Source organism: Phocoena sinus, chromosome 3 (genome assembly GCF_008692025.1).
Source record: "Phocoena sinus isolate mPhoSin1 chromosome 3, mPhoSin1.pri, whole genome shotgun sequence".
NCBI lineage: Eukaryota > Metazoa > Chordata > Mammalia > Artiodactyla > Phocoenidae > Phocoena > Phocoena sinus.
In genome coordinates, this window is record NC_045765.1 from 38687817 (window position 1) to 38710780 (window position 22964).

The 22964-nt window shown below is 37.6% G+C and overlaps 1 protein-coding gene across 2 annotated transcripts in view; it reads left to right on the plus strand.

The window, feature by feature from the left end:
• The window catches only part of SOX30 (SRY-box transcription factor 30), a 33099-nt gene extending 11382 nt beyond the window's left edge, over nucleotides 1–21717 (plus strand). For both annotated transcript variants that reach the window (XM_032627431.1, XM_032627432.1), the window contains one exon: nucleotides 20660–21717. In XM_032627431.1, coding sequence (XP_032483322.1) covers nucleotides 20660–21041 — 382 coding nt within the window. In that variant the 3' untranslated portion in view covers nucleotides 21042–21717. The remainder of the gene's footprint in view (nucleotides 1–20659) is intronic.
• The last annotated feature ends 1247 nt before the right edge of the window (nucleotides 21718–22964 follow it).

Below are 22964 nucleotides of genomic sequence, written 5' to 3' on the forward strand. Positions count from 1 at the left end.
CTATATAATTTAGATTAGTGGCTAAATAGGGGCCAAGCAGTTAATATAAATACATGGAGGGGCCAGATGAGGACTGGGGAAGCCAAGGAGAGTGCATGCCCCATCTTATGAGGCAGCTGCTACTCAGTTCCAGCCTACTGTTGCCGCATGAGAATACAGGCGCCAGTGTTGTCAGATCTGATTTTTCTCTTGAAAAAATAATCAGTTATACGTGACCTTAATTTAAGATCATTTAGTCAAACCCCCTGATTGTATAGAGGTGTGGTTCTGAAACTTTCATATATATATATAAACCACATGTGATCTTGTTAAAATGAAGACTCTGAGTCAGCAGGTCTGGGGTACAGTAGTTTCCTATACTGAGTTATAGTAAGCCTAATATTCTGCATGTCTAACAAGCTCCCAAGTGATGTCAATTCTGCTGATTGTGGACCACACTTTGAGTAGCAGGGATATAGAGAGCACTTGATCTAACAGGTTAAGTGACTTGTCTGAAGTTATATACCCTCTCAGTGCCCTTTTTAACAAACCAAAACGTTTATTATGTAAATTACCAGTAAAGGAATTTATTTTCACAGGGAAGTATCTAGGGAAAACAAATTTGTAACTTTTCATTTTGGAGTGATAGAATTTAACTTCTGTGCAAACATTCTAATAGAGTGGCATTAACCTCTACTTTTCAGTTGCTGTTAAGTGTGTAGACAGAGATGGTTTCTGTTGAGAATGGAGTGTTACGTGTTTAACACAATCTTTTATGGTTACTTACTTAGAAAGTAAAACTACTCCCCACTTGGGTACCAAGGCCTCAAAGAACTTTTGAGGTATATATTATGTTGCTTCAATTCATAATGGGATTGCTTGCTTTCAAGTCCTTAGCCCAGAACTGGAAGAAAGTGGAACTAGGGGATCAGATCAGGAGAAAGGGAGATTTTGCTATTTGTTGTTTGTTTTGTTTTTCCCAATAGGCTCTTCTTTAATAGCTTTCAGAAGTCTTTTAGTTCAAGAAATCAAACTTCAAGAGACTCCTAAGGACAGGGGTTGATAATCTCTTCCCATTGCTATTTCCTAGGATCTGAGATGTTGCAGGAATTTTAGAGAATTTTACAGTGTTTTTTTTAGTTATAAGAAGAGTGCTAGGACATAGCTGGAATTTAATAAGTGAGTAGGTTTGAGAAGATCAGCCTTAGTTAGAACTTCGAGGTCCACAAACTAAAACTGCAGAAATTTTATCTTTGTTACATAATTCATTTTGTAATACAGGAAAGACTTAGACAGTATTTACTCACATTAAAGGAGAAAAAGAGGCATCTAGAACAGGTCGTGTACCACAATCTCACTCTAGTTGTTATTGTTTTTTTCTTTTTAGCATTTTGAGTACTTGGCATTTTTATCTATAATTCTCACAACAATCCTTTGTTTTAGGCATAGTAATCCCTTTACTTTTTCAGATAAAGAAAGTGATCAGCTGTTAAATAGCTTTGTTAAGGTCACACAACTAGTAAATGGCAGAGCCAGTAGTCAAACTTAGATTTGCTGTCCGATTTTGAATTCCATGTTTGTTTTTTTCACTGTATCAGTAAGGCTTCTCAATATAATGGCTTCTCTTGATTGGTAGCTGTTAGTTGCTAGCAGAGAATCACATGGAAAATACATACTGTATTTTTGAATGGAAAAATCATGTAGTCAAGTAGACTTTTGGGCAGGAAATGTTTCCTTATATAATAAATAGATAAAATCATAGGAAATTTATCTTCTTTACTCATGACAAGACTTATGGGATTTAGCTGTTAATGTACAAATCATCTGATAGTTTAAAGAACATTTTGAAGAGAAACTCTGAAAAATATGTCCTTAGAAGACAGAAACTATACCTTTATCTTTACTACCATTATTGCTAATTAATAATAATGCTGTTGGGCTTCCCTGGTGGCGCAGTGGTTGAGAGTCCGCCTGCCGATGCAGGAGACACGGGTTCGTGCCCCGGTCCGGGAGGATCCCACATGCCGCGGAGCGGCTGGGCCCGTGAGCCATGGCCGCTGAGCCTGCGTGTCTGGAGCCTGTGCTCCGCAACGGGAGAGGCCACAACAGTGAGAGGCCCGCGTACCGCAAAAAAAAAAAAAAAAAAAAAATGCTATTAAAGGAACCAAATGAAGTGAGTTGGTAGTTTTATACTGAATTTTATTTCATGTAAGAATGTCAAACAAGTATATCAGCTTTAAACATTAAGTTGCTCCTAACTTCTACCTGTATGTGTGTGATGATAATTTTCCCAAGGATATGGATGATCTTATTTATGCTTATTTAGATAGTATATTTCAGTAAAATCCAGCCTGGCTAAATAACAAAATTAATTGATTTCCTCTCAATTTTTCTGTTGTCTCTTCTCCCGACTAATAATACTCTTCTATAAAGAATATTTCCTCCCTAATCTAATCCATTTACGTGTGGAATTATTCAACCATTTCAATACCGTAATTGTAATGACTTTTGATATATATATTAAATATATACCAAATATACATATTTGATATTTTGCCCTGTGTATCTAGAGTAAAAATCAAGGAGTTTAAGCAGTTTAATCAAGGAGTCACTTTATGAAACAGATGGACACTTAGAAATGCTGATCCCTAGCTGTGAGGGCTAATATCCTCCTACCTTCAAATATTAACCATCTTCATACTGTGCTTATTGAGACACTCTCTTTCTGTACCACATTAATTTCTTAGTTATTCTTTTCACCCCCCACCTTTTCTTCTTTTTATTTTTTTTTAATTTATTTATTTATTTATTTATTTTTGGCTGTGTTGGGTCTTCGTTTCCGTGCAAGGGCTTTCTCTAGTTTCAGCGAGCAGGGGCCACTCTTCATCGCGGTGCGTGGGCCTCTCACTGTCGTGGCCTCTCCTGTTGCGGAGCACAAGCTCCAGATGCGCAGGCTCAGTAGTTGTGGCTCATGGGCCTAGTTGCTCCGCGGCATGTGGGATCTTCCCTGACCAGGGCTCAAACCTGTGTCCCCTGCATTGGCAGGCACACTCAGCTACTGCACCACCAGGGAAGCCCCACCTTTTCTTCTATACCTCCACCTTCTTGTAGTATTTATACTTTCATATGCACAAGAGATATCTAGGATCTTCATTCTGTTGGCCATTGAGTAAATAAATGTGTTCAAAAAGTGTATTGCAGGGACTTCCCTGGTGGCACAGTGGTTAAGAATCTGCCTGCCAAGGCAGGGGACACGGGTTTGAGGCCTGGTCCAGGAAAATCCCACATGCCATGGAGCAACTAAGCCAGTGCGCCACAACTACTGAGCCTGCGCTCTTAGCCCGCGAGCCACAACCACTGAGCCCACGTGCCACAACTACTGGAGCCTGTGCCCCTAGAGCCTGTGCTCCGCAACAAGAGGAGCCACTGCAATGAGAAGCCCGCACACCGCAATGAAGAGTAGCCCCCGCTCGCCGCAACTAGAGAAAGCCCATGTGCAGCAACAAAGACCCAATGCAGCCAAAAATATAAACAAATAAATTAATTAATTTTTAAAAAGTGTATTGCAGTTAGGGATATAGAAAAGATACGAATGATAAATGGGAATTTATTAGCTTGAAATGTATAAAAAATATAATCAGACATAGCTATATCTATGTATCTATTAGGGAAGGTAAGTCCAAAGAATTCTAAATTTGTAGGATTATATAGCATCTTAACTGTAAAATTTTAGACAAACAGATCTAAAGTTAAAAGCAATTATCCTTAAACCTTGTTTGGTTTGTAGACCTATTTAAGAATTTAATTAAAGTTTTGGACCTATTTTCTGTAATAATGCACATCTATATACATATACAATATTTTGCCTAATCCTTATTGGAGGATAGAATTTATAGTCCCAAAACATGATAGATTTAGCTAATATGGAATACCTTCTGCTGTAACTATCTATAACTGTTGAATTTATATATGAACAATTTAATACCTAGCTGAAATCACAAGAAAGGAAAATAAATCCCCCTTCGTTAAAATGACAAACGAGCTGAAAACTAGTACAGTGGTCTTGGGGGTAGTTTGCAGATTCATATAGTCTCAGCATTTATAAACTTGGGTTTTAATGCCTACATAAGGAGAGGATATGAGGTCATGACTCTGCTCAAGGTGAGGAGCTGAAACTAAAACCTCTTCATAAAGCTAAGACCTTAGAGGACTTCCCTGGTGGCGCAGTGGTTAAGAGTTCGCCTGGCAATGCAGGGGACATGGGTTTGACCCCTGGTCCGGGAAGATCCCACATGCTGCAGAGCAACTAAGCCCGTGCACCATAACTACTGAGCCTGTGTTCTAGAGCCCACAAGCCACAACTACTGAGCCCACACACCACATCTACTGAAGCCTGTGTGCCTAGAGCCCGTGCTCCATAACAAGAGAAGCCACCACAATGAGAAGCCCAGGCACTGCAATGAAGAGTAGCCCCCACTCGCTGCAACTAGAGAAAGCCCACACACAGCAATGAAGACCCAATGCAGCCTAAATAAATAAATAACTTTTAAAAAAAAGCTAACACCCTAGAAAGGCCTCTCAACCTTGATAAAGTAATAGAAGATTTTTATCATTGACCCAGAGAAAGCACAAAGGAAACTTGTTTTTATTCAGGGCTATATATGGAAAAAAGTCTTCTGTTAGAAATCAAAACCCTAGATTATACTGCACACTGGTTGAGAATCTGAAATCAACCTATCCACTTGATAAACTGAGAAGTTAGGGATTTCCCTGGAGGTCCAGTGGTAAAGAATCCACCTTACAATGCAGGGGATGTGGGTTCAATCCCTGGTCAGGGAACAAAGATCCCACATGCTGTGGGGCAACTAAGCCCTCGTGCCACAACTACTGAGCTCACATGCCTCAACTAGAGAGCCCATGTGCCACAAAGTACAGAGCCCACGTGCTCTGAAACCTGCGTGCCAAAGCTACAGAGCCCACGTGCCCTGGAGCCTGTGCACTACAACTAGAAAAGAGAAAAAACCCACACACCACAACTAGAGAGATGCCTGCGCGCCACAACGAAAGATCCCTCATGCCTCAACAAAGATCCCACGTGCCACAACTAAGACCTGATGCAGCCCCCCCATAAAATAAATATTAAAAAATAATAAAAAAATAAACTGAGAAATGAACATAGAAATTAGTTCTTGGATGACTTACCTGGGACAACTATTCTAGAGGAACACTTCCACCATTCAAGCCACTTGGAATTTCCAAAGGGAGAAAATTGTCATTAAAGGTGAACTTTAGAAAATTATGGAACACGAGGAAAGTATTCATTAAGAACAAGAGTCAGTAGATGGTACAAATAGGAGAATTAACGCCCCAAGAATTTGAAATAACTGAAAATCAGGGAGAGACTAAAAATGAATATTTCAAATGTTTAAAGAGGACTTCTGTACCAGCCAAGATGCAATATAAGGAACTGTATCTACCCTCATCTGAAATGATGAAAGACAGACAAAATATATGAAGATATGGTTTTCAAGACACTATTTACCAGGCAATGAATATGAAGATCCCTGAGAGACAGAAAATAAATGAGGTAAGCCTTGCAATCTAACCAGCTTACTGACCTGGAAACCGTGGCACAAGCAGATCCTTGCAGACTCCCTGAGTTGAGGAGATGGAGCTGAGAGACCAGTGAAACCAAGTCAGTTAGAATTCTCAGGATAGAGTACTGGAGAGAAGAAAGCTACACAGTGCAAGAACTCTGGATCTCTGCATAGGTTCCATCTTGAGTATTCAGCTGAATACTGATCACTGTATGCCTGTGAGGAAAATTACCCAAGGCTAGTAGGAAAACTACCTGAAAAATCAGAGACAACAGTTCCCAGCAATCACACCAGGCTGGAAATAGTTCCTGTTCTCACCAAACAGATTGGAAAACCTTGATGGGGTATTAAATACTTAGAGAGTCTTGTTTCAGCTAGGCCTAGACTAAAAATTTCGAATCAATTTTTATCTAAAAAATTTTATCTAAAAATTCTTAAGATCTGAAATGATCAAACTGTTTTCAAGTAATTAACTGCATCCAAAACAAAGCTCAAGGATATTAATAGAAATAGTATGATTAAAAAGATAAGTGAGAGGGAGTTTCATTTCTGAGGTGGCAGCATGAGGACCTCTGTGAAGCTGCTCCCAAGCAAACAAGCATAACTTGTGAAAACTATTTTAAAACACTAACCGCTTAAATTCTCTGGGCAGTGTCCTAAGGGCATACAGCAAATGAAGAAACATTTATTCAAGAAAACATCCTAAAACTTGGTGAGAACAGCAAGAGTCTATGACCCTTGAGCCATGACAAGTACCATCCCTCACTCCCACCCTCAGTTCATCTGGATGGAATGCCAGCTCTGGGTGGGTATGGCCAAGAAGGTAGCTCTCACTCCCCTCAGCTCCTAATCAAGGGATACAATATCTTACAGAGAATGGTAGCATTTCTCATCCTCTCCAGCTCTTGAGTTAAAGAAACTAAGTTGATGGTGAGTGTGAGCAAGAGGTTGGGGGTTCCTTTTCTTCGCTCAGCCCCTACTAACAGGATAGCCACTCAACTCTAAGGATGACAGGCAGAGAATACTGCAACCCTGAACACGCTTGACCCAGGTCACTCGTAGAAGAGATGTTCTATGCTGGCAGAGGCAAGCCAAGAAGACCAGCGATTTTGCCATAAGAACAGAGAGCTCAGAAGCTTTCCCCCAAAGGAATTTGACTTTATCTGAAACAGTGTGGGGAAGTTCAACCCTAAGGACACTCTTGAAAACAATGAGATTTTGGTGATAAGCAAATAAAAAGAGACTCCTCTTAATTGAGACCAAGCAGCTACTGTATGCCAGCTAGTACACCAAAGAGAACTAGGGAAAGAAACAGCTAAGAAGAGCCCTCCTGCAGTCAGAACAAACCTCAAAGACTCCTCAAAATTTACCCCGTCTGAATTTAATTGGATCAGACTGTGGAACAATCTCTGCCCCAAGGCATTTCGAAAACAGAGCAGTCAACCAGCAATTAGTGGAATCTTAACAGCTGTATGTGATAACAAATGAGTCAGAGAGCTTAACACAAAAATCAGGGAAAGAGATAGTCAAAGAGAGTCCTGCTAAAACCAATATCATCCTAGGGTGACTGTATTCATGTCCAAGTCTGTGCCCTCTGAGGAGTGACACTCAAGGTTCACACTGCAGAGGAAATAGACTTCACTAAAATAGTCTGTCCCTGGTGGTCCATTGGGTAAGACCCTGTGCTCCCAATGCAGGGGGCCTGGGTTTGACCCCTGGTCTGGGAACTAGATCCCGCTTGCATGCCACAACTAAGAGTCTGCATGCTGCAACTAAGAAGTCTGCATGCCTCAACCAAGACCCGGTATAGCCTAAATAAATAAATAAATATTTTTAAAAATAAAAAATAAAATAGTCTAGTCAAGTCAGTATACAAAAAACAAGCAAAAAAAAAAAAAACAAAAAAGTAGCCCTGGAGAAGTGAAAGAGTCATTGTCCAGAGTTCCTACAGTATATTACCTAAAACGTCCAGACTTCAACCAAAAATTATGACATGCACAGAAACAGGAAAGCACGATTTGTACATGGGGGAGAAAAACAGGCAAAAGAAACTACCTGTGGTAGGGCCCAGATTTCAAATTTGACAAAGGCTTCCAAGCCATTATAAATATATTCAAACAATTAAAGGAAACCATTTTTAAAGAAGTAAAGGAAGTTATGATGATGATGTCTCTTCATAGAGATACTATCAATAAAGACATAGAAATTATAAAAATAGCCAAATGGAAATTCTGGAGTTGAAAAGTACAATAACCAAAATGAAAAATTCACTAGAGGGGCTCAACAGTAAAATTGAACGGACACAAGAATGAATCAGAAAACTTGAAAATAGACTGGTAGTGATTATACAGTCTGAAGAATAGAGCGGAAAAAGAATGAAGAAAAATGAACAGAGCCTCAGAACACAGTCATCATTAAGTGTACCAGTGTATCTATAAAAGGAGTATCAGAAGGAGAGAGGAGAGAGAAAGAAGCAGAAAAAAGTACTTGAAGACCTAATAGCTGAAAACTTCCCAGATATGATGAAAAATATTACACATTTAAGAAATTTAATGAATTATGAGTAGTGTAAAAGCCAAGAGATCCACAGCGAGACACATCATAGTAAAATACTGAAATCCAAAGCCAAAGAGAAAATCAAAGTGAGAGAGACAGACAGACAGACACTCATCATGTACAAGGAAACCCCAATAAAATGAACACCTGACATCCCATGAGAAACAGTGGAGGCCAGAATACATATTTAAAGTACTGAAAAAAACCTGTCAACTTACATTTAGTGAAGCCATGTTTCAAAAATGAAGCCAAAGTAAAGAGATTCTCAGATAATCCAAAACTGAGATTGCTAGCACACTTGCATTGTGAGAAATACTAAAGGGAGTTCTTCAGGCTGAAAGTAAGTGATCACTAATGGTAATTGGAATACAAACAAACAAAATACCAAAGAGCCCAGTAAAGGTAAAAATGCAATTATAAAAGATAGTATAGGAAATCTAACAAAGAGTGGATATATGTAATGTATATGTATAACCAATTCACTTTGCTGTACAGCAGAAACTAATACAACATTGTAAAGCAACTATACTCCAATAAAAATTTAAAAAAAATAAAAGATAGTATAAAAAGACAGTATAAATCTTCTTTTGACTGGTTTTAAAAGCAGTTGTATAAAACAATATGCAAATAATTGTTTTGGGGGACCTATAACATATAGAAATGTAATATATTTGATAATAAAAGCATAAGGAAGTAGGTGGAGGCAAAGTTGTTTTAGAGTAAGGAAATGATGGCAGATGGTAACTTGAATCCACAGGAACACATGAAGAGAACCAGCAGTAGTGAATAAAAAGGTTAATATAACAAACTTCAAAGTATATACTTGCTCTCCTTTCTCTTCTCAGCTTATTTAATAGGCATAAAATTATATAAATTAATAATCATACCAATGGATTGCTGGTTTTATAACATATAGCTATAATTTATATAACAATAGTAGTACAAAAAGGGGGAAGAAGGAGTAGAGCTATATACAAGCAACATTTCTATATTTTGGGACTTCCCTGGTGGTCCAGTGGGTAAGACTCTACGCTCCCAACGCAGGGGGCCTGGGTTCAATCCCTGGTCAGGGAACTAGATCCCCCCTGCATGCCACAACTAAAGATCTTGCATGCTGCGATGAAGATCCTGTATGCTGCAACTAAGACCCAGTGCAGCCAAAATAAATACATATTTTTTTTAAATTTCTATATTTTACTGGAATTAAGTTAGTAAAAATCTGAAGTTGATTCAGGTAAGGTAAGATGTATATGATTAGCCCTAGAGCAACCACTAAGAAAATAACGAAAAAATAGTGGAAAAGTTGTTAAAGGAACTAAAAAGTTATTTAGAAAATATTTACTTCATGCAAAAGAAAGCAGTAAAGAAGGAATAGAAGGCCACAAGGAAAATACAAGACACATAGAAAACAAAAAATGGCAGACATAAATCCAGCTGTTTCAATAATCACATTAACTGTTAATGATTAAACAATCAAAAGGCAGATATTGTATAACTGGATAAAAATCAAGATCTTAACTATATGTTGCCTACAGTAGACACACTTCATAGTCAGACTCTTCCGAAAAATGGGAGGGCCTCATTCCATGAGGCCAGTATTGCTCTGCTACCAAAACCAGAGAAAGACAACATAAGAAGGAAAAACTGCAGGTCAATATCTCTAATGAATACAGAGACAAAAATCCTCAACAAAATACTAGCAAACTGAATTCAGCAGCATAACAAAAGGATTATACACTGTAACCAACTTGGATTTATTCCAGGAATGTGAGTTGTTTAACATTTGAAAATCGATTAATGTAGTATAGGATAAGGGACAAAACCACACAACCATCTCAATAAACCCAGAAAAAAAGCATTTGACAAAACTGAGCACTTCTTCATGTTGAACATGAAGTATTCCAGCAAACTAGGAATACAAAGAAACTTCCTCACCTAGTTAAAGGGCATCTAACAAAAAAACCCTAACTAACATTATACTTAATGGCAAAGACTGGAGATCAGCAAGACCCACTTAAGATCAAGAATAAGACACGGATGTACATTTTTACCACTTCTATTCAACATTTTATTGGAGGTTTAATCCAGGACAATTAGACATGAAAAGTAAATAAAAGGTATCTAGATTGTAAAGGAAGAAATAAAACTATATTTATATATTGCACAATCTTATATATAGAAAATCCTGAGGAATCCACAAAAAAAGCTATTATAAGTAACAAATGAATTCAGCAAGTTTTCAGGACATAAGACGAGTATATATAAAACAGTTGCATTTCTGTACAGTAGCAGTGAATAAATAGAAAATGAAATTGAGAAAACAATTCCATCTACAATAAAATAGAATTTAAAAACCTTAGGAATCAATTTAACAAAATAAGTGCAAAGCTTATATTCTGAAAAGTACAAAACACCACTGAGGTAGAATGTCACTGAGAGTTACAGAATAGGGAGCCCCAAGAATCTCTCTCTCCACTGAAGCAATAATTAAGCTGGCAAAACCTGTCAGAATCAGCTGGAGGGGTGTTTAATGAAGAAAGAAGCTGCTAAATTCTGATAAGAGAGCACTGTGGTATTTTTGCCACAGCCATCTCACATTTTCTACTTCAGTGATGGCCAAGGGGATGGTGACCCGTGTTCCTGCTGTGACTTGTTGCTATTAGAGGAGGCAGTACAGACCTTGTTCTTAAAGCATTATGGTTGTGCATTTTTGACTTGTCTGGTGACTTCCTGAGGAATTGGCTCAGGGGCTTAGTTTGACTCTCCCAAGCATTCCCTTAGAGCTGGAGTGGCCTCACAGCTAGTGTTTGTGGAAAATATTTAAAGATATGTACTGTCCACAGCTGCCTGGGTTAAGGGACAACAGACAGGACAAGCAGCAGACAGACTGAAAAGCCTAGAAGAGACTGGGAAAGGAGATATATGGGGAATAGAGGCTTTGAAAATCTCCCATGTATACTGAGGAATCAGTACACAAGGGTACAAACATATCCAGAGCTAGCATATCCAGAGCTAAACACATGTTCAGCAAACACTGGAGAAGACCCTAAGCTTTCACCTCTGACTGCTTTTTAGGCTCTATGTAAATAGGAAATCAAGGCTGAAGAAGACTTGTAAATAGCTTGACCCAAAACTTCCAAAATTTAAAGAAAGATAGGAATCCAAGATGCTCAATGAGCACTAAGTAGGGTAAATTCAAAGAGATACATTATAATCAAGCTGTCAAAGCCAAAGAAGGAGAGAATCTTGAAAACAGCAAGAGAGAAGTGACCAATCTTGTACAGGAGATTCTCAATAAGGTCAACAGCCAGTTTCTCATCAGAAACCAGGGAAGTCAAAAGACAGTGGCATAGCATAGGGCTGAAAGAAAAGAAACCATCAACCAAGAATTCTATAACCAACAAAACTACCCTTCAGAAATGAAGGAGGGCTTCCCTGGTGGTGCAGTGCATAAGAATCTGCCTGCCAACGCAGGGGACACGGGTTCGATCCCTGGTCTGGGAAGATCCCACATGCCGCGGAGCAACTAAGCCCATGCGCCACAACTACTGAAGCCTGTGTGCCTAGAGCCCGTGCTCTGCAATAAGAGAAGCCACTGCAGTGAGAAGCCCGTGCACCACAACGAAGAGTAGCCCCCGCTCACTACAACTAGAGAAAGTCTGTGTCCAGCAACAAAGACCCAACACAGCCAAAAATAAAAAGAAAGAAAGAAAGAAAGAAAAGAAATTAAATGAAGGAGAGGGAATTCCCTGGCAGTCCAGTGGTTAGGACTCGGCACTTTCACTGCCAGGGCTCCAGATTTGATATCTGGTTGGGCAACTAAGATCCCAGAAACCAAACAGTGTGGCCAAAAAAAAAAAAAAAAAGTAGAGGAAGTTCATCACCAGTAAACCTACCCTACAAGGAATGCTAAAGGAATGCTAAAGGAAGTATTTCAGAATAAAATGAAAAGGCAGTAGACAGTAACTCAAAGCCAGACAAAGAAATAAAGAACACTGGTAAAAGTTACTAAAATAACAGATAGAAAAGCCAAGTATCTTTTTTATTTTGTTTTTTTGGCCTCGCCAGAGACATGCAGGATCTTAGTTCCCTGACCAGGGATCAAAGCCATGCCCCCTATAGTGGAAGCACAGAGTCTTCACCACTAGACCACCAGGGAAGTCCTTCTTTTGTTTTTAAAAGCCAAGTATATTGTATTTTTGGTTAGTAACTTTTTTCTATGTGATTTAAAAAGCAAACGCATAAAACATCTATTATAAAATCTGTTAATAGATATAAAATGTATAAGTACATAATTTAGGACAGTAGCAATACAAAGGAAGGAAGGTACTGTATACAAGCAGAATTTTGATATGCTAATGAAGGTAACTTAGTATCAATTTAAATGAGATTGTTATAAATTTAAGATGTTAATTATAATCCCCATGGTAACCACTTAAGAAAATAACTTAAAAATATTTGAGGAAATTCCCTGGCGGTGGTGGATAGGACTCCATGCTTCCACTGCACCCCTGCACCCCAGCTCAGGAACTAAGATCCCACATGCCATGTGGTACAGCCAAAAAAAAGAAAAAAGGCAGAGTAAGTATTTCCTTATCAGTAATCCCCTTAAATGGATTAAATTAAAAGGTAGATTGGCAGAATGAATTTAAAAAATAATCACACTAAATCTTGTCTCTAAGAGACTCACTTTATTTATTTTAAAAAATAAACATGATATTCACTGAGCAGATTTTTTTTTTTTTGGCTGCACCACGTGGCTTGTGGACATCTTAGTTACCTGACCAGGGATCAAGCCTGTGCCCCCTGCAATGGAAGTGCAGAGCCCTAACCACAGGACCACCAGGGAATTACCACAAGAGACTCACTTTAGATCCAATGACACAAATAAGCTGAAGTGAAAAAATAAAAACAGATATTCCTTACAAGTAGTAACCAAAAGAGAGCTGAGGTGGCTATAATAGTATTTAACAAAATAGGTTTTATGTCACAATTGTTAAAAGAGACAAAGACATTACATATTTTATTTATTTATTTATTGGCCACGCTACGTAACATGTAGGATCTCAGTTCCCTGACCAGGGATTGAACCTGGGCGACAGCAGTGAAAGCCTGGAATCCTAATCACTAGGCCACCAGGGAACTCCCACATATCTATTTTAAAACGTTAAGAAGGGACTTCCCTGGTGGTACAGTGGTTAAAGAATCCACTTGCCAATGCAGGGGATGGGTTTGATCCCTGGTCTGGGAAGATCCCACATGCCATGGAGCAACTAAGCCTGTGCGCCACAACTACTGAGCCCAGGTGCTGCAACTACTGAAGCCCACGCGCTCTAGGGCCCATGTGCCACAACTACTGAGCCCACATGCTGCAACTACTGAAGCCCGCGTGCCTAGAGCCCATGCTCTGCAACAAGGGAAGCCACCACAATGAGAAGCCCACGCACCACAATGAAGAGTAGCCCCCACTTGCTGCAACTAGAGAAAGCTTGCGCGCAGCAACGAGGACCTAATGCAGCCAAAAATAATAATAAAATGTTAAGAAGATATAGCAATTATAATCACATACATATATAACAACAGTACCCCAAAATATATGAAGCAAAAATTGACAGAATTGAAAGGAGAAATACACAGTTATGCAATAATTGTTGAAGACTTCACTACTTAATTTTATTTATTTTTTATTTAGATATAATTGACATATAACATTATATTAGTCTCGGTATACAACATAATTCTTTTCTTGTGCTGAGAACTTTTAAGATTTAATCTCTTAGAAACTTTCAAAAAAACAATACAGTATTATTAACTATAGTCACTATGCTGTACATTACATCCTGAGGACTTACTTATTTTATAAATAAGAAGTTTGTATATTTTGACCACTTTTATCCATTTTGCTCACCTCTCACTCCCAATCTCTGGCAACCACAAACTGTTCTCTGATTTGGTTTTCTTTGTTTTTTTTTTTTTTTTTTTTTTTGCGGTATGCGGGCCTCTCACTGCTGTGGCCTCTCCCATTGCAGAGCACAGGCTCCGGACGCACAGGCTCAGCAGCCATGGCTCATGGGCCCAGCCGCTCTGCGGCATGTGGGATCTTCCCGGACCGGGGCACGAACCCGTGTCCCCTGCATCGGCAGGCAGACTCTCAACCACTGCGCCACCAGGGAAGCCCTGTTTGTTTGTTTTTAGACTCCTCATGTAGGTGAACCCATATGGTATTTGTCTTTCTCTGACTTATTTCACTTAGCATAATGTCCTCAAGTTCCATCCATGTTGTTGCAAATGGCAGCAATGATATCATTGTGGTTTTAATGTGTATTTCCCTGATAATTGTGAGCACCTTTTTTTTTTGGCTGCGTTGGGTTTTCATTGCTGCGCATGGCCTTTCTCTAGTTGTGACGAGCAGGTGATACTCTTCATTGAGGTGTGTGGGCTTCTCATTGTGGTGGCTTCTCTTGTTGTGGAGCACGGGCTCTAGGTACACAGGCTTCAGTAGTTGCAGCACGTTGGCTTAGTTGTTGTGGCACGCGGGCTCTAGGGTGCGTGGGCTTCAGTAGTCGTAGTGCGCAGGCTCAGTAGTTGTGGCTCGCAGGGTCTAGACCGCAGGCTCAGTAGTGGTGAGTGGTGCACAGGCTTAGTTGCTCCACGGCATGTGTGATCTTCCCAGGCCAGGGGTTGAACCCATGTCCCCTGCATTGGTAGGTGAATTCTTAATCACTGTACCACCAGGGAAGTTCTTGAGCACCTTTTCATGTACCTGTTGGCCATCTGTATGTCTTCTTTGGGAAGAAAATGTCTGTTTAGCTCCTCTGCCCATTTTTAAATCAGATTTTTCTTTTTGCTATTGAGTTATATGAATTCTTTATGTATTTTGTATATTAATTGTTTATCAGATGTATGATTTGCAAATATTTTCTCCCATTCGGTAGGTTGCCTTTTCATTTTGTTGATGGTTTCCTTTACAGTACAGAAGCTTTTCAGTTTGATGTAGTCCCACTTGTTTGCTTTTGCTTTTGTTGCCTTTGCTTTTGGTGTCAAATCAAAAAAAAAAAAACAAGAAAAAAAACTTGCCAATTCAGTTGTCAAGGAGCTTATTGCCTATGTTTTCTTCTAGGAGTTTTAAAGCTCTGGGTCTTATGTTTAAGTCTTTAATCCATTTTGACTTGATTTTTGTATATGATGTAAGATGGGGTCCAGTTTCATTCTTTTGCATGTGGCTGTCCAGTTTTTCCAACACCATTTATTGAAGCTACTATCTTCTCCCAATTGTCTCTTTTTGTTAATTAATAGCCATGAATTAATTAGCCACATATGCATGGGCTTTTTTATAGCTCTGTTTTCTGTTCCATTGATCTATGTGTCTGTTTTTATGCCAATACCATACTGTTTTGGTTACTATAGTTTTGTAATATAGTTTGAAATCAGAGTGTATAATGCCTCCAACTTTGTTCTTCTTTCTCAAGATTGCTATGACTATTCACTGTCTTTCATGTTTCCAGAAAGCATTTGGGATTGTTTGTTCTATTTCTGTGAAAAATGCCATTGGATTTTGATAGGTATTTCACTGAATCTGTAGATAGCTTTGGGTAGTACGGATATCTTAACAATATTATTTCTTCCAATCCACGAGCACAGAATATCTTTCCATTTATTTGTGTTTTCTTCAATTTTTTTCATCAGTGTCTTATAGTTTCCAGTGTACAGGTCTTTCACATCCTTGGTTAAATTTATTCCTAGGTATTTTATTCTTTTTGGTGCAATTGTAAATAGAATTGTTTTTCTTAATTTCTTTTTCTGACAGTTTGCTCTTAGTGTATAGAAATGCAACTGATTTCTGCATATTGAATTTGTATCCTGCAACTTTACTGAGTTCACTGACTAATTCTAACAGTTTTTTTGGTTGAGTTTTTAGGTTTTCCTAGATATATTATTATGTCATTTGCAAGTAGAGACCGTTTTACATCTTTCTTTCCAATTTGGATGCCTTGTATTTCTTTTACTTGCCTAATTGCTGTGGCTAGGGCTCCCAGTACCATGTTGAATAAGTGGCAAGAGTGGGTATCCTTGTTCTGTTCTTTATCTTAGAGGAAAACCTTTAAACTTTTTACCATTGAGTATGATATTAGCTGTGGATACTTTAAATAATGAACGGAAGACCATCCATCCAAAAATGGTGAAGATCAAAAATGAAATAGAAGACTGTATGATACTTTAAACCAACTAGATCTAACAGAAATACATGATCTCCACCCAACAACAGGATATAGATTCTTCTCAAGTGAAAATGTATATTCTGTAGGATAGACCATATGTTAGATCACAAAATGAGTCTCAGAAATTTTTAAAAGATTGGAACCATACAAAGTTTCTTCTCTAACTATGATGGAATGAAACTAGTCATCAATAACAGAAAGAAAAACTGGAAAATTCACACATATTGGAAATTAAACAACACACCCTTAACCAATGGGTCAAATAATACATCACAAGGAAAATTAGAAAATACTTGGAGATGAATGGAAATGAAAACACAACATACCCAAGCTTAAGGAATTATATAGCAAAAGCAGTGCTGATAGAGGAATTCATAGCTGCCCTAGCCTAAAGAAAGATGTCAAATTACAACCTAACTTTATACCTTAAGGAACTAGAAAAAGAAGAGCAAATAAAACCCAAAGCTAGCAGAAGGAAGGAAATAATAAAGATTAGAATAGCGGTAAATGAAATAAAAAATAGAAAAACGATAGAGTTTAATGAAATAGAGAAAAAAAGGTCAACAAAAGTTGGCTTTTTGAAAAGATCAACAAAATTGACAAACTTTTATAGCTAAGCTAAGAAAAAAAAGAGAGAAGACATAAATTACTAAAGTCAGATATGAAACTGGGTACATTACTCTGACCTCATAGAAAAATGATTATAGGATAATAATAATTGTACACCAACAAGTTAGATAACCTAGATGAAATGCACAATTACTTGAATTACCAATACTGCCTCAAGAAGAAATAGGAAATCTGAATAAGTATATATCAAGAGATTGAATCAGTAATTAAAAACCTCCCAACAAAGTAAAGCCCTGGACTAGATAGCTTCACTGGTGAATTCTACCAAACTTTTAAAGAAGAATTAATACTAATCCTTCTCACATTCTTCCAAAATATATAAGAGGTAATGATTCTATAGCCAGCATTACTCTGTTACCAAAGCTAGAAAAAGATATCACAAAAAAGAAAATTACAGAATCAACAAAATACTAGCAAACTGAATCGAGCAGCATATTAAAAGGATTATACACCAAGACCAAGTGGGATTTTCCCCAGGAATTGTAAGTGTGGTTCAACATCAGGAAATCAATCAGGGTAATACATTTCATTAAAAGAATGAAGGAACAAAACCATCTGATCATTTCAATTGATGCCGAAAAAGCATTTGATAAAATCCAACACCTTTTCGTGATAAAAATCGATTCCTGATTTCAAAACTTAGCAAACTAGGAGTAGAAGGGAACTTCTTCTACATGATAAAAGGCATTTATCAAAAACCGACAGTTAACATCATACTCAATGGCAAAGGACCAAAAGCTTTCCCCCTAAGACTGGGAACAAGACAAGGATGTTTGCTTTCACCACTGCTGTTCAACATTGTACTAGAAGTTCCAGCCAGAGCAATTAGGCAAGAAAAAAAGACATCTAAAATGGAAAAGAAGTAGAATTACCTCTTTTCACACATGATACTATATATGGAAAATCCTATATATAGAAAATCCTAAAGAATCCACAAAAATTTATTAGAGTGAATGAATGAATTCAGCAAAGTTGAAGGGTATAAGATCAATATACAAAAGTCACTTGTATTTCTGTACATAAGCAATAAGCACTCAAAAAAGGAAATTGAGAATACAATTCTTTTTACAATAGCATCAAAAAAAGTAAAATACTTAGGAATAAATCTAACTAAGGAGATGCAAAACTTGTAGACTGAAAACTATAAAACATTGCTGAAATAAATTAAAGAAGACTGAAATAAATGGAAAGGTATTCATGTATATGCATTGGCAGACTTATTATTAAGATGGCAATACTTCCCAAAGGGATTTACAAAATCAATATAATCCTTTTCAAAATCCCAGCAGCTTTTTTGCAGAAATGGAAAAGCTGATCCTAAAATTTACATAGAATTTTAAGTGACCTGGAATAGTTAAAACAATTTTGAAAAAGGAAAACAAAGTTGGAGGACTCACAATTCGTGACCTCAAACTTACTACAAAGCTACTTTGTATCAAAAAACATGGTATCAAGAGAAAGAGGAGACAAGCCACAGACTAGGAGAAAATATTTTCAAAAGATGTATCTGATAAAGGACTGTTTTCCAAATATACAAAGAACTCTGAAAATTCAGTAATAAGAAAATGAACAACCTGGTTAAAAATGGACAAAAGACCTGATCAGATACCTCACCAGAGAACATATACAGATGACAATTAAGCATATGAAAAGATTCTCCATATCATATATCATTAGGGAATTGCAACTTTAAACAACATTGAAATGTCACTACACACCCCTCAGGATTGCTTTTCCCACTACACCATGATGCTTCTGTAGGTATTCATTTTCATCCATGTAACCTTTTAGGATTACTCTTTTTTTTTTTTCAATAAATTTATTTATTTATTTTTGGCTGTGTTGGGTCTTCATTGCTACATGCGGGCTTTCTCTAGTTGTGGCAAGCAGGGGCTACTCTTCGATGTGGTGCGCGGGCTTCTCATAGGGGTGGCTTCTCTTGTTGTGGAGCACTGGCTCTAGGCACGTGGACTTCAGTAGTTGTGGCATGTCGGGTCAGTAGTTGTGGCTCGCAGGCTCTAGATTGCAGGTTCAGTAGTTGTGGCACACAGGCTTATTTGCTCCACGGCATGTGAGATCTTCCCAGACCAGGGCTTGAACCTATGTCTCCTGTATTGGCAGGCGGATTCTTAACCACTATGCCACCCGGGAAGTCCAGGATTACTCTTATCTTTACTGATCTTTTTGTTCTCCAGATATAATACTAACTTGTTTTTACCACACCAATATAACCGTGTGATGTTTGCATTATAGCACACTTTAGCAGATATCAAGTATATACTACCTGGATTTTAGATTTTTTTAAAATTAAATTCTCCACCAAACCTTGTGTAATATCTTGCCTATATTGAGTCCTAAAAGAATAGTTAGTAGGTGAATTGTTCCTAGCTGAAGAGAAGAAGGCTTTGTGAAGGAAGTAGATTTGAGCACACCCTTGAAGTATTTGTGGAATCCAATGGATGGAGAGATCTAAAGGTGGAAGAGCTACCGAGCAAAGTCATAGTAGCTGCAAGTACAATGCATTCAGGATGTATGTATTAAAGTAAAAATGCCTGAATAAGGATGTGGCAGTAGGAATGGAAACCTGAAACGTTTCAGAAACTAGGTCTCATATTTGTGATATTGAACACGGGCAAGGTCCCTAGTACTTGGAGATTTGGGGGTAGGACACCAACCACTGAAGAAACCCTATATTTACAAAGAATTTGAGATGATAGTCTATTATGTCAATCATACTTATATTTTTAAAGGGAAGGAAACAAAGTTGACCTTTTAAAAAAAAATGTGGGAGCATGAAATGAAACACCCAACTTGTCTTGGGTTTTGCTAATGAGCATGGTTATTATGCTTATATTATCTGTCACTAGATGGAGTCCGTGAGTCCAGGCAACTTTTGGTTGGACTTTTCTACATAACTCTTCCAATGATTCCTGTTCTGTGCCTTTGAAAAGTGGAGTCATACTTTTTTTAAAAAATTGACAAATGGGTTTGAATGGCAGAATTTTTAGATTTGCCTTACAAGAAAAACCATTAGTTTATAAAACAGCAAAGTGATCTTTTCAATTCTTCACATTCCCACACTCCAAATTTTTTTTTGGAAAAGATCTCTGAAAACCACACTTTAATATTAGTTCTAAATCTTTCTGGTATTGAGTGTTTTAATATAATTAATTATTGAAAGTGAGTTTAAAAATTAAGTTGTTATCCTCTGTTCGAGTGCCCTCCCCCATCCCCAAGAGCTCTTGATTTCAACCCAGTTACACATTTCCCCCCACCTCCTGTAAATTTTGCTTCAAATACTAGTAAGAACAGTTGTTACACTGCTTACTAAGTGTCAATATTTAGCACAGCACAGAAGGTGTCTGCATTTCTAAAACCTTACATGGCATAAGGCATCATGAGAGAAAGGCCCAGATAAGTAATTTTTCTTTATTAAGGCTGCCAAAGGTAAGAAACTGGAGGCTGATAATAGGTAATAGTTATAAGCCTACTTTGCTTTATGTTGTTTACTTTGTTTTATGTTGGGACTAGGCAACATGTGGATGAGTACATGAAGTAGTTGCAGAAAGTTATCTTGGGAGCTCTCTAGGCGCCAGTTAAACTTGCTCAGTTAGTCTGTATACAAGGCAACATGTGGACAAGTTATGATCGAATTCCTTTTTTGTCTTTCTGATACAGCACGTGCCCTTATAGTCGGCCTCCTTTTGGCTATGGAAATTTTCCAAGTGCAGTGCCAGAATGCCTTGGTTATTATGAAGACAGATGCCAGAACCATGAGGCTATGTTTTCAGCTTTAAATAGAGACTATCCTTATGGAGACTACCCAGATGAACGTGCTCACAGTGAAGATTTTTGGAGTTGTGAGAGCATGGATGGGACCTCTTACTGTAACAGTCATAGCCACAGTGGGGAGGAATACTTAAATCTCGTGCCTCAGCTGGACACTGGAGCCTTGGAAAGTGTCTTCACAGCCCCGACAACAACTCCCTCTAACATCCAGCAAGTCAATGTCACTGACAGTGATGATGAGGAAGAAGAAAAAGTGCTCAAGAATTTATAATTATAAAACAAATATGTACAGAAAATAAATATTTCTTAAAATATATTCTGGGTCACTTGATGTGAAAAAAAGAGCCTAGAATGCTTTGCTGAGAGTTTTCAGCTGTGATCTGAGGAGTCAAAACCAAATGCAATTTATGCCTTCATAAACTTTTGATTAGTGAAACTGGAATCCTGATGTTTCATCGTAGGAATATTTAAGATATGAAGTAGTTTATTTTTATGGCTGAAATTTGCATCAGCGTATATTATCATTACTTTATCTTGGAACGTGCAAAACACTGAATCCTCACAATTATATGTGAGGGGAAAGGGGGTGTATAATCTGGCATGACAAGTGTGATTTGTATTTTATCTCAGGATACATTTATTTTTCTTTATATGATGTTTTGTTTGGTGTTTATGTAATACTTATGGATGTTTCACTTTTTATGTAACATTTTGAAAATATTTTGATAACTTTTAGTAGTAAATTGGGACTCAGTTACTAAATTTAATTTACACTAATAACCAATTATAAGTTGCAAATATGTTTTAATGGAACCTGAGTAATTCCTTCAGCTAAATTAGTCATTTCTGTTCCTAAACATTCTCATCATCTTTTTTGGATATCTTTTTACATTTGGTATGCATTGTTCTACTTTTGTTATAATTAAATAAACATAGAGAAAATTGTTCTTGTTGGATGTTTTCTGTTTGGGAGACAGAAATAAGCAAAATGAGTATTGCTCAAATGAGAATGGGTTCCATACCACATGCAGATATTCATTTTAACTTAATAGTCTCTAGAATTATACAGATCCTATTAGCTTACTTGAAACTGTATCAACAAAGATGGTGTGCACATATTATGATGCCATTTCCAAACTCTTTACAGATGTGTACCTATGACTTAAACACTCCCTAAATGGAAGAGCTCTTCCAGATTTGGTCCAAGCAGCTGTCTTTAAAACCATGGAGTTCATTTAAGAGCACCTGGAATTTGTTTAATTCATAATGAGCAAAAAAATCCTATTTGCGATATGGCCTCTGGGTAAATGCCCACTTATGGATGGAGAGAACCATATTAGAACAGGACCAGAACAACCAGAGTTGGGATCAGGGTAAAAGAGATCTACAAGACACAAAGTGAATTGATGATCAGAAATCACCACAAACCAATACACTTTTCTCTCAATGATCTGTATAATTTATGCAAATTGAGATCTTTTACTTAAAGCTGCTTGGAAATTATGTATGGAAACCTATACTAAGCTTCCAACTTCTTCCTTTACTAAACCTGTTCCTTAAGCAAAGGCTGTTACTGTATGATACATCTCATCAACCATACACTTAATTGTATGTAACATTTCCTCTTCCCAATAAAATTTTTATTTTCACATTTTATATTTATTATTACTCTGTGCAACATCATCTGAATGTGGTTAAAGACCAAAACTTGAATTTCTTGGTAGAGAATAAACATGTAACTTCACATTGGAGCTACAGCACATTTGATGTCTACACCATGACAGATGTCTACACCGTTGTATGTGACAGTTTGAGCCATTTTATCCCATTTCATTTTAATCGCACCTTAGTGACTGAACTGGGTTTTGATCACAGACCTTATTCTTTTTTTTACTGAAGTATAGCTCATTTACAATTTATATTAGTTTCAGGTGTAAACAGTGATTCGATGTTTTTATAGATTATACTCCATTTAAAGTTACTATGAAATACTGGCTATATTCCCTGTGCTGTACACTATATCCTCGTAGCTTGTTTTATACATAGTAGTTTGTACCTCTTAATCCCCTATCCCTATCTTGGCCCTCTCCCATTCCCTCTACTCACTGGTAATCACTAGTTTATTTTTTATCCTGTGAGTCTGTTTCTGTTTTGCTATAGTTGTTTGTTTTATTTTTTAGATTCCTCATATAAG